At 38.2% G+C, this 16,912-nt stretch overlaps 1 protein-coding gene across 1 annotated transcript in view; it reads right to left on the reverse strand.

Annotated features, from left to right (window-relative positions):
* LOC109994473 (dynein, axonemal, heavy chain 2) overlaps positions 1 to 16,912 on the reverse strand; it is a 66,711-nt gene that overhangs the window by 36,509 nt on the left and 13,290 nt on the right. Inside the window, exons 18-34 of the mRNA XM_029280052.2 lie at positions 16,201 to 16,345; positions 15,215 to 15,407; positions 14,265 to 14,465; positions 13,642 to 13,798; positions 11,463 to 11,637; positions 10,665 to 10,828; positions 10,327 to 10,488; positions 9,985 to 10,088; positions 8,782 to 8,938; positions 8,454 to 8,536; positions 6,195 to 6,375; positions 5,469 to 5,607; positions 3,593 to 3,810; positions 3,107 to 3,199; positions 2,849 to 2,974; positions 2,468 to 2,578; positions 83 to 271 (exon numbers count right to left, since the gene is read on the reverse strand). Of these exons, the coding sequence (XP_029135885.2) occupies positions 83 to 271; positions 2,468 to 2,578; positions 2,849 to 2,974; positions 3,107 to 3,199; positions 3,593 to 3,810; positions 5,469 to 5,607; positions 6,195 to 6,375; positions 8,454 to 8,536; positions 8,782 to 8,938; positions 9,985 to 10,088; positions 10,327 to 10,488; positions 10,665 to 10,828; positions 11,463 to 11,637; positions 13,642 to 13,798; positions 14,265 to 14,465; positions 15,215 to 15,407; positions 16,201 to 16,345 (2,598 nt within the window). The remainder of the gene's footprint in view (positions 1 to 82; positions 272 to 2,467; positions 2,579 to 2,848; positions 2,975 to 3,106; positions 3,200 to 3,592; positions 3,811 to 5,468; positions 5,608 to 6,194; positions 6,376 to 8,453; positions 8,537 to 8,781; positions 8,939 to 9,984; positions 10,089 to 10,326; positions 10,489 to 10,664; positions 10,829 to 11,462; positions 11,638 to 13,641; positions 13,799 to 14,264; positions 14,466 to 15,214; positions 15,408 to 16,200; positions 16,346 to 16,912) is intronic.

The following is a 16,912-nucleotide window of genomic DNA, read 5'->3' on the forward strand; positions in this document are numbered from 1 at the left end:
AATTGCTGAAATTGTGGCTCCCCTCACTTTTCAAAAAATAGTTTCCTTCCAGTGATTCCCATTGGCTTTTCTCAGTACATACCTTTTCCCAGTATAGCCGCAGCTGGCAGAGCCACTCAAAGGCATTAATGTTACTGCAGCCTGCTTTGGCCAGCTTATCAATGACATCCCTCGCATGGACCTCCACTGTGACAAGCGCTACTATCTTAAGACGTAGCACTTTGGTGAGGTTGCCACGGATGCTTTCTGAATACCTCTGAAGCATGGTGACCTTGAAAACAAAGACAGTTGTAACAAAGGTTTAAGAGTTAGTTCTAAGATCATTAAGTGTGCTATGCAATAAATAAGAGAGAACGGCAGGGTAGGGATCATTTTCTTAAAAGAGACTCACCTAACAAAATAGAAACATGAAAGCTTGAGAAAAAAAAAGTTAAACCAAATATTTGTCAACTAACTCATTTAGGGGATCTAACATTTAAAAAACTTTCTGTATTTGGAGACAAAGATTAAAGATACACTTCAGATAAGAGCACACTAAAGAGGACACTCCCTGTGTGCATATACATCATATTACTGCATGTCGCTATCTCTAAATCTCAGTTACTAACCACATGTTTTCCTGGGAGCTCCTATGAGCTCTCATAGGCTCCTCGGGATCGTTGGTGGATGGCCTGCCTGATAAAAGGACGTTTTTTTCTTACCACTGTAACTTTAGCTAAAAGTTGCTAGTGCTACGCTCATTATAGATTAAGACGGGTCTTTGTAATATAGCAATAAGTAAGGTCTTTTACCTGCTTTTTGTAACATAACAATGAGTAAGGTCTTTTTACCTGCTTTTTGTAACATAACAATGAGTAAGGTCTTTTACCTGCTTTTTGTAACATAACAATGAGTAAGGTCTTTTACCTGCTTTTTGTAACATAACAATGAGTAAGGTCTTTTACCTGCTTTTTGTAACATAACAATGAGTAAGGTCTTTTACCTGCTCTTTTGTAATGTTAAAAGACAAACAGTAAGGTCTTTTACCTACTTTTTTTAAAGTGTCTCGAGATAAAACTTGTTATGAATTGACGCTTTACAAATAAAGATAATTGATTGATTGATTGACTAAATCAACCCTTTTCACATGTTGTTCCCCATCGATCAAATTAAACATTATAAAGACAGAAGTTAAGTCTGATCATATCATGTAAGTGAAGGCATTCTGATAAGTGCAAGATATAGAAATATTGGACATATCCACCACTACATCCTCTGCAAGGACTACAAAAAACTCTAATCAGCTAAATTCAATGGGAAAAAAGTTGCTCTAACAAGTTATGTTCAACTATGGAGCCCTGTGTTAGTTCAGGAAGAATAAAGTAATCCTGCCTGCAAGCGGCCATCAGCTGATCTGAGAAAACTGGATGTTTTTTGTTTAATTCTGTGACCACTTGTTTATAGTCATCAGCTGTCTATACTGCTGTACTGTCAAGTTTAAACAAAGTGTTAAAAAATTTATGAAAAGGGACTAGACCAATGGGACAATATCCTTTATCTGCTGCTATAGACTTTAAAGAGGTCATATTATGCCCTTTTTGGGGTTCATATATTTAATCTATGTACCTACTAAAGTATGTTCACAATAGCTAAAGTTCTAAAAAAGTGTCTGTTTTCATGTACTGCCGCTCCATGCACCGGCTCGCTTCTGACTCTCTCTAAGGCTCTGAAGTGCCCACATTCAGAGTCCCCACGTGTGTCAAGTCTGATCTGATTGGTGGGCCTGTTGGCTCTGCCGTAATTGGTCAGTCGCTCAGCACTGTTCTCGGAAATGTCACGCCCCTTTTACCATAATGGGAATGCAGCCACTTTGGCTCCGAGGGCCGAGCAAAATTATTAGCACATTAGCACTACTGTGCTACCGCAGGCTACGGCATATCGTGGGCGTGCTACAGAAGTTGACGGGCGTGCAACATGAGCTGCTGGGCTTGCCACAACGAGCCAATGGGCTTAGATCAGTGATATCATACTGACAAGACGTCACACTGTCAATTTTTTTTTGAGGGGGGCTACAACCGAGCGTTACATGCAGCTAATGCTGCAGCTAGCAGGAGGACGTAGGAGAAGCCGCGTTTCCGCGGACTTTGAATTTTTGCACATAGATGTGCCTAAACATGCACAGGACACATGGAAAACACACTAAAGAGCATATAAAACCAGAAAAAGCATAATATGACCCCTTTAAAGAAATGTAAAAAATGTTACTATATGATGTGTTTAAAAAATATCTACAGAGAGAATTGAGAATATTTATTGTGCCCTACCATGTCATTATTATAGCTGGCTATTTTGCAAAATTCCTTACAATTGAGAGACTTGTGCAGTTAGCTGATATAGTGACTAGTTCTTTATTTCATATACCCTTTTATTTCCCCTTTGAACTTTGCAAAAATATTTGAAACTATTTAATGTCCTGTAGGTAACAAACCTGTTTCTTCTTCATGGACTTAAGAGAGGACTTCTCAGATCTATCCTTGCTGTTAAGAAGAGCTTTTGTAACATCAGTGGTCCACTGGATCTGACTTGCTGTGATGAGCATCTAAAAGAGCAGAAAACATATTGGAGTAAATTGGAATATTTCAATTTAAACAAAAAAACCTTTGTTTCTTTGTTCCAATGCATTTTCATGTTCCAAGTGCAAGAGAAGAGTCTGTAACTAAACATTGAAAGTTAAAAACCCGATGAAAAAGAGAGGTCAATTAGGGTACTGAGATTAAAATCTGCAGAAGAGCAAATATTTTTTTTTAAATTTACTATGTTAGCATGCTATTAGATGCAAATGAAAATAAAAAACTAAAGACAAACGTACCTGTCCTGGCCATTCCTTGACCCATTTGTCTCTCTGTCCTGTCATCCTCTTTAGAGTTTCAAGGCATTTCCATAACAAGTCTTTGAGTGTAATACGCATGGTCGCCTCGACGTCACACAGCCACAACTTCGTAACAAAACAAAACAAAGCTCTAGCAATCTCCACAATAACTCTGTATACATTGTACTCTCAGAACCAACACCATGCTCAGATGGTTGTAACAGAACAGCTTTATGATCATAACCATCACTGCTGTACCTCCACAGGTCTGTCCAGATTAACTTCATCCAGGAACCTGATATACTCCCCATCAGCAGAGAACATCCCCTGCGCATTTGACATCATGCTGCTCTAAAGAAACAAACAAACATAATGACACCTCTTTGTATGTACTTTTACATTCTGTACTGATTTGTATAAAAAAATGTGTAAGCAAATTCAGTGACAGCTTCCAGATGTTGTACAAAGTTCAGTTTGAAAGATATTTCTGGAGCTCATGCAGCTACAGTAGTGGCACATCTTATTATGGCTGGTTTGAGCATACCGAGAAGCTTTAAAGTAAACGATGTACCGTATGAGCTTTCAGTATCACAACATGACATGAAATCAATGTATAATTTTAAGTTACCTAAATTGACTAAATGTCCTTAAATGGATCTCTCTCTGCAGTAGTGTAGTAGCAGTAGTGGTCCTGACAGACAGGGGTAAATCTATGCCTGTAAATGACTTTTAATAGTTTCCTACCTTTTTGATGCGCAAGCTCTTGATGTTGTCAAAGCACTTCTTCAAGTGGGGTTGCATGGCTTGTGGATTCTGTGACTGGCCTAGGATCTCCAGCACATCATCATTAGACAGGAAGTAGAATCTTGGGAAGATCTGCCTCTTGGTCTCCAGATACATGTCGAGGGCCTTCTGGATCTCCTCCAGCTTGGCACTCATCTCTGTTAAGCTCTCCAGCAAGCCTGAAAGGAAGGCAAAGAAGAGAGGCCAAATTCTGAATATTAGCTTTATACAAGTACACTTCCAACTTCTTTTACCAAATGTCTGAGCCTGAGCCAAGCCCCCCCTGTACAGGGCACATTATGTGGCTTTTATCCCCTACCTCATTACCTTGGTCATTACCAAAAGCTTATGACCATTGGTGAGGGTTGGAACATAGATTGACAAGTAAAGGTTTGGCCTTCAAGGTCCACTACAATGCTTGATGTTCGTTGATGAAGTAGTTGGTCCTTCAATGTTACACTCCCTTTAAAACACTGAACAACACCCTTCAACTATTTAACAATACACAAAAATCCTTTAAACTGTTCTGAAATAATAGTTTTTTGGCATTTTCTTCATCCTATATTCAAAGTAAAAATTCCATTTTACTTTTTTTAAGCTGCTGTAGACCAATACCATGAATAAAATAAATACCTTTCTAAATTATGTAATGCAGCACAAAGTTGAGACTTAAAGGGATACTTCACCTGTTGAAACATGAATCTGTATTGACATTGGGTCATATATGTAGAAATGTGAAATCAATTTTGAAGTTGGTGCCTTCTTGGCCGTGAAAAGGCAGAAAGTGTCTTTTTGGCTCATGTTGATGAAAGACACCAAATCCCAGAATGCACAGCACTGCAGGCCACTCCCACTAAGGTCAGGTTTACAGACATATTTACTTCAACACATGAGGCCGTTTCCTCAACTGATTCAGAGATTTCTTCCAGAATTGATCTTGGAAATTCCTGGCAGAAAACAGACTCTATGTCTGTGTCAATTGGCAAACAGTGAGAGCACCGACACTACCAGTCCGCCCCAGCTCGAGCCGGCAGGCATTGCGTCTCGGCTGCTGAGCTGGTAGCGACCAGCAATATAGCAATACACCCGCGAGACGCTTGCTGCCAGGCTGGTTTTGTGTCATGCCACCGGCGGCCAGAGGTCAGTGGTGGCCCCGCCGGCCAGCGGCCGCAGCAGCCAGGACAAAAGACCGGCCTGTCGGCAGCAGCCATTTCTCTCCACTATATTTATATTTTTTTGCCATTATCAGCTTTCTTCATAGAGCCTGTTAGCATATCTTCCAAGCAAGTTCTCACCCACTGATCTGTGATTGGTCTGTAGCTTCAGTGGTCAAAAATATGAGGAACTAGCGTTGTAGTTTCACCCTTCTAACCGCAACAGCTTCCAGTGACGCAGTATGACGATATTTGCGCCACTCCGCCACTGAAGCTCCTTTACAGACTCAGAAATACAAAGATTTCTCATCTCAGGGGAAAATGAGGGAGGGATGCATGACCATTCAAAAATACTACCAGTTTTCTAATGATCCAAAGATTAATGCAAATGGATGAAGTATCCCTTTAAATTCACAAATTTTAACAAGGGAGGTATTTATAGATTTTTTTCATTAGGACAAAGGAAAATGATAGAGTTGTGACTGTGTACTTAAAACATGAATTATTTTTAATATAATAAAAACATGAATTGTATGATACGTTTCTCTTTAAACAAACAAATATATATATATTGGAAAATGTTTTCAAGATAGTTGTGCTTTTTTAATCAGCACAAGATTGAAGTGAAAACATTTATTTTTGTTGAATAAGAACTTTAATAAAAAATGAAATGTTTGTCATACCCGGGTGTTTAGTTCCTTGCAAAGCGTTGTTATTCGCATAGAGTCGTCCCATGATGATCTTCCAATTAGAGCTAACGTCTTGAAACTCTTTACACTCATTAGGCAGTTGCTCTCGGATGTCTTTTCCTTGGAAAATATTCTAGGAGGTAGAAAAAAATACATGAAAAGTGGAAAATGGAAATTGAGATTTGATTGTGAATAACAACTTTCTACAGTAGAATGCATGTCATTAAAATTCACTATTTTCTCAAGACTTAATAATGCCCTTAACAGTCTTTCTTAATTCTCCTCAATAGAAAATCTACTAAAAATATCTGGTTCTAAAAAAGTTCATTTAAAAAATGTTTTTCAGTTGCAGTCACAGCTGCACATCTTTCCCCCCTCTCTTCAAAACCCCAAACAATTGCCAACTTCTGACCATATATTTGTTTCTCGACATATTATTGAGTTATTTAACACAAATATAAAATATGTATCTGTGGTCCTGTTGTAGCATTTACCATTTTGGTGTAACTATGTTAATATGAGAAATAAAGGAGAATTTCTAACCCATACTGTATGTTTCTTTCTTTTATTTTGTAATACTTTTGTTGTCTCTGGCAGACTTTAATATTCTTTTTCGTTCTTGTTTGTTTTCATTTTAACAATTTTGTATTTCCTATTGATGGTGAAATAAAGATGACTGTGTATAAATACAAATCTTTTACTACAATCATTTTCCTGAACCTCCAGATAAATCCATTGACGTTGTACAACGAGGATCATCTCTATGACTTCCAGTATCTGTGATAGTTGCCGTTCCCAGCAGTCCACCTCCCGCTCAAAGGCCTTGACAAAGCGAGAAGCCTTCATTGTTGACAGAATAACCTGATTGTCCTCCAGGGCCTGGAAAACCTCTTCAGTTCCTCTAGAGGAGACAGAGCAGAGAATTGAACATGCCTGCTGTTGATTTCTAAAAATGCATTTCAAAGGTTAAACTTTAAAAAGGTAAAGCTCACTGTTAAAGGAAGAATGTGCAACTTTTTGATCCAGTAGATGTCGCCCTTGAGCAGCAGCATTAAACGTTTGAAAGTGTTGGTACACGTCTGACAGATTTTCAATCATCTTTTCTTTCTATCTTTGGTAAATTACAATCTTACAATTGTCTTATTCCCCCTCTCTATTTAATTTAATTGTGTTTATTTCGTTTCAAACTGTTGTTGACAGCAGCCTTCCCTAAATTGTTGAAAGATCAGAAAGAGTTATGCAATTGTTGAATTTGTTTTTATTTTTTCCTTTTATTATCATTTAATTCTTTCATCATTTAATACATAGATCATAAAGTCATAACCTTTTTCTGCTTTCAACATTTCCTGTTAAACTCACACATACTCGTAGTGTCTATGCACCTGTGAGGTCAAGATGAGTGTGCCATACATTGAAGCAAAACCACATAGGAGTTCATGTGCCATATATTGGAGCAAAACCACATAGGAGCTCGTAGGCGTATAGCGTTTCTGAGGATCAGAAAAGGATCAGCGCTTCTGAGTATCTGCTCGGTTCACGGTCTGCGAGCTGAAACCACATATGAACTTGGTATTACCTATGTCCTGAACTTAGCATGACCTGTGTATGCATCACGTTTCTGCAAACGTGCATTGTTGAGGTGTTACAGGATCTTGAAAAAAGAGAGACTTTTTGGCTATAAAAACCCTGTAGAAAATCTGATCGAGGTTCCTTTTTGCTTTGCAAAACGAATCCACGCCACTCTGACTTTTGAAATCCCATTTTGGGACTTAGTCTCTGAGCCAAGATCTTTTAAAACCTTAAGTGTCTATACTCACAGGTTTAGACTTTGGTCTTTGAGTTTTGTTTTCCTTTTCTTTTTATATTTTTACTTTTACTCTTTTGTATTTGCATTCGTATTATCATTTGAAGTTTTTTAAATAAATTTTCGGAAACTTTTTTAAATCATTTTCTGACTGAAATCATTTACACCACAAAAGACCGGAGTCTCCCTTAAGGACCATGTGTACCTCGGAAGGTAAGTTTTGAGCAGTCACACCACGGCACACTTGTCTTACTGATTTACATTACACACTTCATACACACCTAACATCCTAGTGAGGGGAGTTCAGTTAGTCCCTCTCCGGGGGGTAATCTAGAGTCCTATACCAGGGGTTATCCTGAATCTAATTATTCTAGAAATGAATGTTAGGCAGATGATCCTGGGGCTGTGATTATAACTTGTTCATCTGTACCTCCAAAGGGTGTTAGAGGAGTAATTTTACATAGCTCCTTCCACTAGGAAAGAGTAGACTAGCAGGTTGGTAGGGAGTGAGCTCTCATTTAGTTCTAGGAAAGAGTAGTCTAGTTAACTAATGTGTGGTGAGCTTCCGTTAGCTATAGTAAAGTTATTCACCCCTTTTTGCATGTCCAAAACATGCTACAAAATGATCTGACATACTGCAGGAAGTCTTTTTGAAAGGCAGACCATATGTTTTATAAAAAACTTTACAAGATGGCCATTTGAACTGTATGGGCTAAAAGACATAATTAAGAAATACATCTATGACCATCTGTAGGAGCCAAGTTTAGGAAGTGCAAAACACAAATTGTTCCAGCAGGTGTTGCCTTTAGGTTAAGGTGATACTCTATATAGGTAGAAGCTTTCACTGGGGTGTCAGGTGCTGCTAGACGGAGACGTCGCTGTACGCCACGCTATGAGTTAACAGAGTGAATCTGAATGGAAATGTATGGATTCTTTTTTGAACATTGCACATATGACATTAATGAAGACAACGATGGAATGACAAATAAATATTCCTTAAAATGAGAAGATATTGGACTGTCTTATTTCGCAATCTTACGCTGAGGAGCGAAGCCGGCAAGCTAAATTAGCCCGTCGATGTAGCCCCTCAGTGGCTCTAAATTTAGGAGTGAATTAAAACATGCTTATATTTATAACCTTTACCCCTACCCAAGCCTTCATGGCTTGCCTCTCACCTCAGCCGGTAGTGGCCTTCATGTTTGTAAGGTGCTATGTCGAGCAATGTATCCTTCCAAGTCTTAATAATGTCATCCAGACCCTGATATGAGACACAAACAGATAGAAAATTAGACAACACTATTTGAATATCTTATTGACATCACAGGGCCATGAATATTGTTTTTATACATCAAAGACAGAACTTTTTAAAAATAAGTGGACATGGATTAGTATGTTTTTCTAGTCCTTTACACTACATGTGACATTCACACACTCACACCACATTCTCACGCTAATACAATATTCCCACTTAGTATCAGTCTGAAGCACAGGAAGGGATCAGACCTGCTCTATGGAGAGTTCCTTGCTTGCAGCTCCGGAGATCTCACAGATCTTTTCTGCATACTTGTCCAGGCCCAGAGAGATCATCTTCTCCAGGGTAAATTCAGCGCTGTTCTGGTCAAAAGTGCACTGCAGCTCTTCGCATATCTGTTTCCAGTGCCTGAAAGGTTACATTGAAATTATGGTCAACTTGATCTCAGGTTTAGCCGATAGGTCACCTGACAAATAAAAAGTTGGGGTAAATTCTAGCAGGTACCAGGATACTTTCGGCTGTTAGTAATTAACAAACATGGCTGACAACACTATACAAAAACACTTTGTATGACATAAGCAGCCGATAGATCAGCAGCAGTAACACCAACATTTGAACAACTTCAGCACGGCGACTGAAAAAAAAACCATGTCTGGTGCTTTGGAAAGAAAGAAGGGTGTAATGAAGGAAACAAAGTAGAATGAGTGTATACTGTATCTCTATACTTTCCTCCTTTCATTTACAGGAAGACTCATTTTAAACCTCCTCAAGCAGTGACTAACAGGTATATGTGAAATGTACCTGACATTTGAAACACTGTGTTACAGGTCTTGCTTGGCTACAAAAGAAAATGATGAGAAATGAGGAAACAAGAATTCCATGTTCCTGTCTTGCCTAATAGGTGGTTAATTATTGCAAGACAATAGTCTTAAACACACAGTGTCGACCGTATTCAATATGAACGGGCAAAACCGATTGAGAAACAGAATATGATTACCAACGATGTATCCCAAATATAATCTACATGACGTTTTTATCACAGCAGCACATACAGCAGTAACATATAACAGTGCGGCAGCTTTCAGTAGCAGCTCACGCTTCCTTATGCAGCGGTCTTTGACGTAACATATGGTGTTTCCACGGCAACGATAAACATTTTGTGTCTGTCATGGTGGCTCATCATGGCGGGTGGCCGCGACAAGACACATACTGTTACAATTATAAAATGACGGATTTCTCTGGCTTTGATGTAAAGTTGGAAATATTTGAGGTGTACTCAACAAAAAACAAAATAAAACATAGGTTTAGTCAATTTTTAATGAATTTAGATATTTGAATGTAAACATAGTCATAACATTCTATAAATTATACATTTAAAACATTCAGAAATTACAATTGTTAAATGATTATTTATTTTAATAAATGCATACAAATACTTTGGTTTAAGTCAGTACCTGTCTCTCATGGCTGGGTTCCTCAGATCGGCGATGAGAGGCATGATCCTCTTGAACTGCTCAATCTTGCTCTTTGAGACATTAACTATATCCCACTCTTTATCCTGCAAACAGACATAAACACATCCTCACAGTTTTGTATAATGAATGTGAAATGTGTGTATGTGTAATTTTAAAAGAGCTTGCATTTTTTGATACAAAACTGAAATTGATCAAACTGTTAAGATACAACAATAATTGTGTGCATTCAAAAGAAGAGCACACATTTAGCACTGTTTATATACTATTGTAGGCAATATCTGTGTGTATGAGAACTTAAACAGCGTGTGTGGTAAAACTGACCTTTAGTTCTCTTTGCAGCTTATTGACTTTTTTGAACATGTCCTGTGCTATGTTCTCCATGCTTTCTGTCCGCAGCGTAGCAAACTGACCAACCTTCCAGTTGTTCCACATGACATTCCATTCCCTTGTTATCTCCCAGACCTGCTGCAGGTGCTCTATGTCCTGTACAAAATATGCAGACGTGCACAAATACTTAGATGCATCTAGTTATATAAAGATTAATGTAAAAGCCACAGCAGCTAGTAACCCTTGTTACACCTTTTACCGTTCTCATGTATCCTGTCAGTTTTCAACAATTTAGTTTAAAAGAACCTTATAGGCATAGTGCTGTGTCAGACCTTTTCCAGTGTGAGGATGCCTTTGTTGGGAGACTGGTCTATCTTAAAAACGCCCAGCCCATGAAGGATGGTGGTCTCTTCCTGTTTCAGAGCCTCCAGTTCACTGTGATGCTCAGCTATTTGAGTTAAGGCCATCTTAGTGCTTAGCACGCTGTCAAACGGACCTGGATGTGTTCATGCAAAAAATAGATGGAGAAACAAACACACTACAATCATACAATCACAAAAACATCACATCACACACAATCATATGTCAACAAACAAAAGCACAAAAACATATTGTAAAAGATCTACTGTATCTTAGTGGTCAGGAATAATACAGACATATTTTCTAATATTGAGAGACCTCACTTAAAAACTAATGAGAGGACAAAAAAAGGGAAAAGAAGGGAGGAAAGATACAAACACCAAGAGGGAAGAAGATAGGAAGTAGAATAAAAGGTGAGTCAGAGAGAAGGAAAAAGGAATGAAGGATGCTGATACGGCAGGACAGAAGTTATAAGATATGTCTAACTATTTGGTGTAAGGAAGCAGCTGGATAGGAAATATTCAGGGGAGGAAAAAAATCAAATAAAAGCCATTGGTTTTAGAGGAATAGATCAGTGAGCGATGAGGAGGGACAGAAAACACAGAGAGAGTAACTGAAAGGGGATACTACAAAATTCAAAAAAAGGAGGTGAAGAAAATGAAAGGGGGACTACAAAATTCAAGAAAGGAGGTGAAGAAAATGATTAACCATGGGTATTGAACCCTTAATGATCATTTAAAGGAGTGTATCTTAAACAGAGAGAGCGAGACCTGTGCTCTGGAACTCCTGCACCATTGTCTGGACTTTCTTCTTTAACTCCTCAGAGGAGAGGATGAGGCCGTTCTTAAACTTCTCCTTGTGCTTTTGCAGCGTGATATCACTCTCAATCAAAACCCGCTGGAACCACACCCACTCTCCATTCAGCACCTCTCGCATATTCTGCACCTGTGGGTCATCCAAGAGACAGGACAGTTATAATGTGCAGAAGGAATTGTCTGAACATGAAGGACCCCAGAGAAATCAGAGTTCTGATTATGTCTGAATGAGGCAGAATAAATAGGATTGACTTGAAAAAAATAATTGTAGTGAAATGATCTCTTTTAAAGGAGGAATATGCCACTTTTTGACATAGATGTCGCCCTTGAGCACCAGCATGGAACCAAAACAAACTGCGGTTTAGCGACACCTCCTCCACACTTAATCCTCCACTCTCCTCCAGCGACACACCTCCAGCTCCCCTCGCGATTTCACAAAGGAGTGATCAAATTGGAACGCACCATAATAAAACACTTAGCACTAAGCACTAAGCCTAAAGCGCAAGCGGCATACAAAATTGTCCTTGTCTTGAGCTGCATTGTTGTTGTAGCATGCTAATGGTAGCAATCTTTATTATGCTCATATCTGCACACTGCATGTAAATTTACCTGAAATGAGTGTGATCTACAATTCACTTAGCAGACGCTTTTATCCAAAGCGACGTACACAGCTAGAAACACAGTTAAGCAGTGAGTACAGTATGTTATTCTTCTTTTCTCTAGTCCCTCAATTAAACAACTTTAATACACGAGGGGATGAGCCGGCCGGCCGTCCCATCCATGTAAACACAGTGTAGATACGGGTCAGACAACATCACAGACAGCGGGAGTCATGAATCAGTAGAGGTGGGCAAAAATATCAATTCATGTAAAAATGAGATTCTTCTCTTCTAAAATGTAAAATCAATTCATAACTTCCAAAAATCTATCTTTTTTTTTGATTTACCAGTAATTTTTTTCTGTATTATTATTATTATTATTATTTGGGGCTAATCAGTCACTCCCTGCTAAGTGCTAAAGCTAGCTCTTTAACTCAGTAGAATGACAAGAAGTTCAGCCAGTCTCAGATGAATGGAGGAGATTTCATCTAAATCGAATCGAATCGTGACACACCCAAAGATTCCCAGCCCTATTACTCAGGGGATATTTACAGAGGAAATACTGTCTAAGAGTATGTTGAGGAGTACTTATCTAAAGACACCCAGCCTTCTGCCAGTTATTTCTATTTTTCTTATTTTGCTGTTTTAGGGCATCACTCTGGGCACTGGTTTGTCCTTCTTCTGACAGATTTTTGTTTCCATATTTCATTAATATGATGATGGAAAAATGCATTCTTACTTTTCTGGGGTATCTTTCAACATATATGATGAGGTTAATGAAGGCAATTAGTCACTGCCTTAATCTTCAAAACCATTTTGAGAGTCTTTTCACTTTGTGTTCTGAGAATATTTACTTCAATATGCATTTAATTTTACTTTAAAACTGTGTTTAGCTTTGGAAACCAGAGAGCAATTGGATAATTAAATAATCATTACTTTGTGTACAATGTGTTCATTACAATCTATTCTTTATTTGCATTCTTTTTATTTCTTTATTTCAGAGAGTGAACCACTCTGATTGTTAGGAAGTGTACACTCATCCAGTTCCTTAAATGCTGTTAGAGGTGTTTATGAAGAATATGATAATTTTCTGATTTTTTTTATTTTTTTTTATGTTGAGTCAGTTTATTTCTAATGGATGTTGAATATTTTGAATTTTTATTTTAAAATGTTTTTTCCATAAAGTCAAATTGAATAAGCCAATATGATTTGGTTTCATAGGACCATCATTAGGTCATTTATTCAGAGTACCCTTAAGGTTATTATTTAAGTGCTTTTTCCTTTCTTCAGACTTGTGCACATTTTACAGGGTGGAAAGAAAAAGAGAATTGCAAATCCTGTTTAGATTTCAATGATTTAAATTCAAGTTCACTTCGATCATTTATTTTAACTAAGGGTAGAAATCATGCCAATGGTGATAGGTTTCATCTCCTTAAAGGAAACTTTCTCATGGTCAGGAATGTATTGCGATCATTGTAATTATTTGACAAAAACTTTCTACTGTATATTTGTTTGTTGATGAGCAAGGTACTTACAAGCAGTTCCACAGGGACCTCATATTTGTCCAGAATAGCAAACTGATCATGGATAAGAGGAATCTGAGCCTCTGTTTTCGGCAAATTGCTCTTAAGAGTCTCTAAGAGCTTCAGGCTCTCCCCAAGCTCAGCCAGTGTTTGGGGTGGTTGTGTGAGCCTAGAAACACACAAACAATAAAAAGTCACACAACGTTAAGCACAGCATGATCTAAAATGTTCAATTATTCAACATTTCTCTTTTTTTGTTTCCCGTTCGTACTACCATCAGTGGTAGTGATCACTATGTTAGTAGTAGTGTGTGACTGGGTAGGTGTGACCTGCAGTGTAAAAGCGCTTTGAGTAGTCAGAAGACTAGAAAAGCCCTATATAAGCTCAAGTCCATTTACCATTTACTTAAAAGACAAGAAGATAAAATAAAAATAATAAAATAAACCAGAGTATAAAACAAACAAGTAATTACTTACTTGTAATTATTACTAAAATAAACTCATGTTGTTTTTGATAGATATTGATACAGAGTTTGAGCCCTAGCTTTTTTTTAGACCTATCCTTCTCTCCGTTTGCTTCAAATGAACAAGACACAAAATACCCCACAAAATGAAATATTTTCATTAACTCCCCACCTGTTGGCATTGTCTTGCAAAGAGTCATGAAGATCTTTAAGGCGAGTGCTTGCCATGTGGCTGAGCAGCTGAGTGAACTTGGTTTGCCACTCACTGCAGTGCTGCATCAAGGACGACTTGAGTGGTGAACAGTCCAGCGTGATGAACCGGATTGCCAATACTGTCTTTTCCTGTTCAACACTGTTGGCCTCTTCTGTGTATCTGAGGTTGAACAAGAGAATGGAAACATAAAAGAGATGTCAGCATGCTAAATAATCGGAAACATGTATTAAAGACTACCTACTGACAATAAAGGTCACTTGGGAAATGGATACAATCACAATGTAGGTAATGGTGCATGGATGTCTTAATCCAAGTCGCTGCTGGTTACAATAAAGGAACGATCAAATAAGCTGCCATGGTTAATGAAAATAGAAGGTAACTGACTCTAGCACAGTGGTCCTCAACTGGTATAGTCTCACCACCAACTCCTTAATGATAAAACACAACCCAAAATTCTGTTGTTTTTTAAATAAGATTAATGTAATGCGAAAAAATGGAAAATGTTTGGACCTTAGACGGAACAAACATGTGAAAGAACAATTAGACAGAACAAAACATGTGAAAGAACAATTAGACAGAACAAAACATGTGAAAGAACAATTAGACAGAACAAAACATGTGAAAGAACAATTGGACAGAACAAAAATGCAGTTTTTAAAAGCCCTTCATGGACTACTTTTTTTCCAGCTACAAATTTGCGACCAACTGAAAACAGCTCCAAGAACCACTTTTGGGTCCTGACCAACCAGTTGAGAACCACTGCTACGGTGGCAGAAGTTAGCTTGATTTGGTCCTATCCTATTCTTCAGACATTCTTCTTTGCTCTTTGGCAATAAAAATTATAAAAAGACTAAATCAGGTTTCGCGAAACATGATTTTTATCAAATAGAGTTTTATTTGCACAGTACCTTTGTATATCTGCATCAAAAGCAGAGACTCCAGGGTTTTGTCTCTGGTAGCGTTGTATAACAGAGTCCTTGTTGGTTTGCCAGATGTCCCTGTATTTGTCCCAGGTCTTCAGATAGGCTTGCAGGTGGCTCGCATTAGCCGTCATCCCCGTGGAAACAGCTGCCTGAATCTTCTGAATCTCCTCGTCTTGTTCTGAACAAAGAGGACCAGTGTGGAAGCATGGAGTGAACCACTTGGTCACATATGGCTACTGTATGTAGTAACCACAGTGTGTTATTATGTAATGTACAAGGGTCTAATTCATACATCAGAGATACAATAAAAACAGGTCAAATGTACATGTGATACGTGAGGACACTTCCTTTGATACAAGAAATGGAAAAGTGTTCCATGAGAACAAACTTATAAAAGATACAAAGTTAAAGATAGAATATCAAACTCAATCAATACTACAATAACAAAACATGACGTCTAGGCTAGCAGGGAATCATGGGAGTTCTCTCTGCTACTCCCCCAGACGGGCGAAACCGACTTGAGGAAGAGAATATGTTTACAGACGATGTATCCAAGTATAATTTTAAATGACGTTTTCATCACAACAGCACATACAGCAACAGTACGGCAGCTTTCAGTAGCTATTCCCGCTTCCTTACAAGCGGTCATTGACGTAACATCCAGTGTTTCCATGACAACGATAAACATTCTGTCTATTATGGCAGCTCATCATGGCTGCCGCCTTGACAAGACATGTCCCATTACAACTTAAAAATGATTGATTTCTCTAGCTTTGGTAACTGTTGGAAATATTTGAGGTGATGTAAGTACTGAACAAATAAATATATAACATTTATTTACATAAATTTAGTAAATTTTTAATTAATTTAGATATTTGAATGTAAACATTGTCATAAAATAGTACATAGTGTACGTTTAAAAGATAGCAAAAAGCAGATTAAATGTGAGAAAAAATTAATAAATTTCTTACCCAAGTGGATACATATGGGATTCCCCTGTGACTTCTTGCCAGAGAGAAGTTCAGGCAGACGTTTGAATCCTGAGGTTGTGTGTATGAGCTGAGGCAAAATGTTCACTAGTTGAGAAAGTTTTCCTAGTGTCGGGGAGAACTCAATCTATTAAGAGAGACACAAGAACACCACACACAGTTGACTGTTTGATCTTGATTCAACAAGCAGCAAAATAAAAGGATGGAGAGGTGATACAGAAAGTGTGTACACTGTAGGTAACACTAGTTTATGGTAAGAGAAATAAAAGTAATAGGTTCAATTTTACTTTCTCGTGTGGGGAATGAATAAAGTTTCCATTTGCCTTATATGCAGGTCTGTTAACAGTGACTTTGTGAAAACGTTTATATTTTGCTTTTAATGTGCTTTATTAATACTAGGGGAAATTAGTTTTTCAGACACGTGCTACAAACATAAAAGCCTGCATTAATGGAGTGATGTCAGAGTGAGAGGACTGCACATGGACTGGCGAGCAGTAGACCCTGTGCAGTTCTGGGTTTGTTGCCTTGCTTAAAGGCTCAACCCTGCAGTACTAAATGACATGAACTGGCACCTTTCCAGCTACCAGTCCCAATTTCCACACTTTGTCCATACTGGACACTTTGTCCCAGGTCCTTACAGATCAACTACTGCCCCCATAATGACTCAAAATCCTGTGACAGAATAGGTGAAAGA

Source organism: Labrus bergylta, chromosome 10 (assembly GCF_963930695.1).
Source record: "Labrus bergylta chromosome 10, fLabBer1.1, whole genome shotgun sequence".
NCBI classification, from domain to species: domain Eukaryota; kingdom Metazoa; phylum Chordata; class Actinopteri; order Labriformes; family Labridae; genus Labrus; species Labrus bergylta.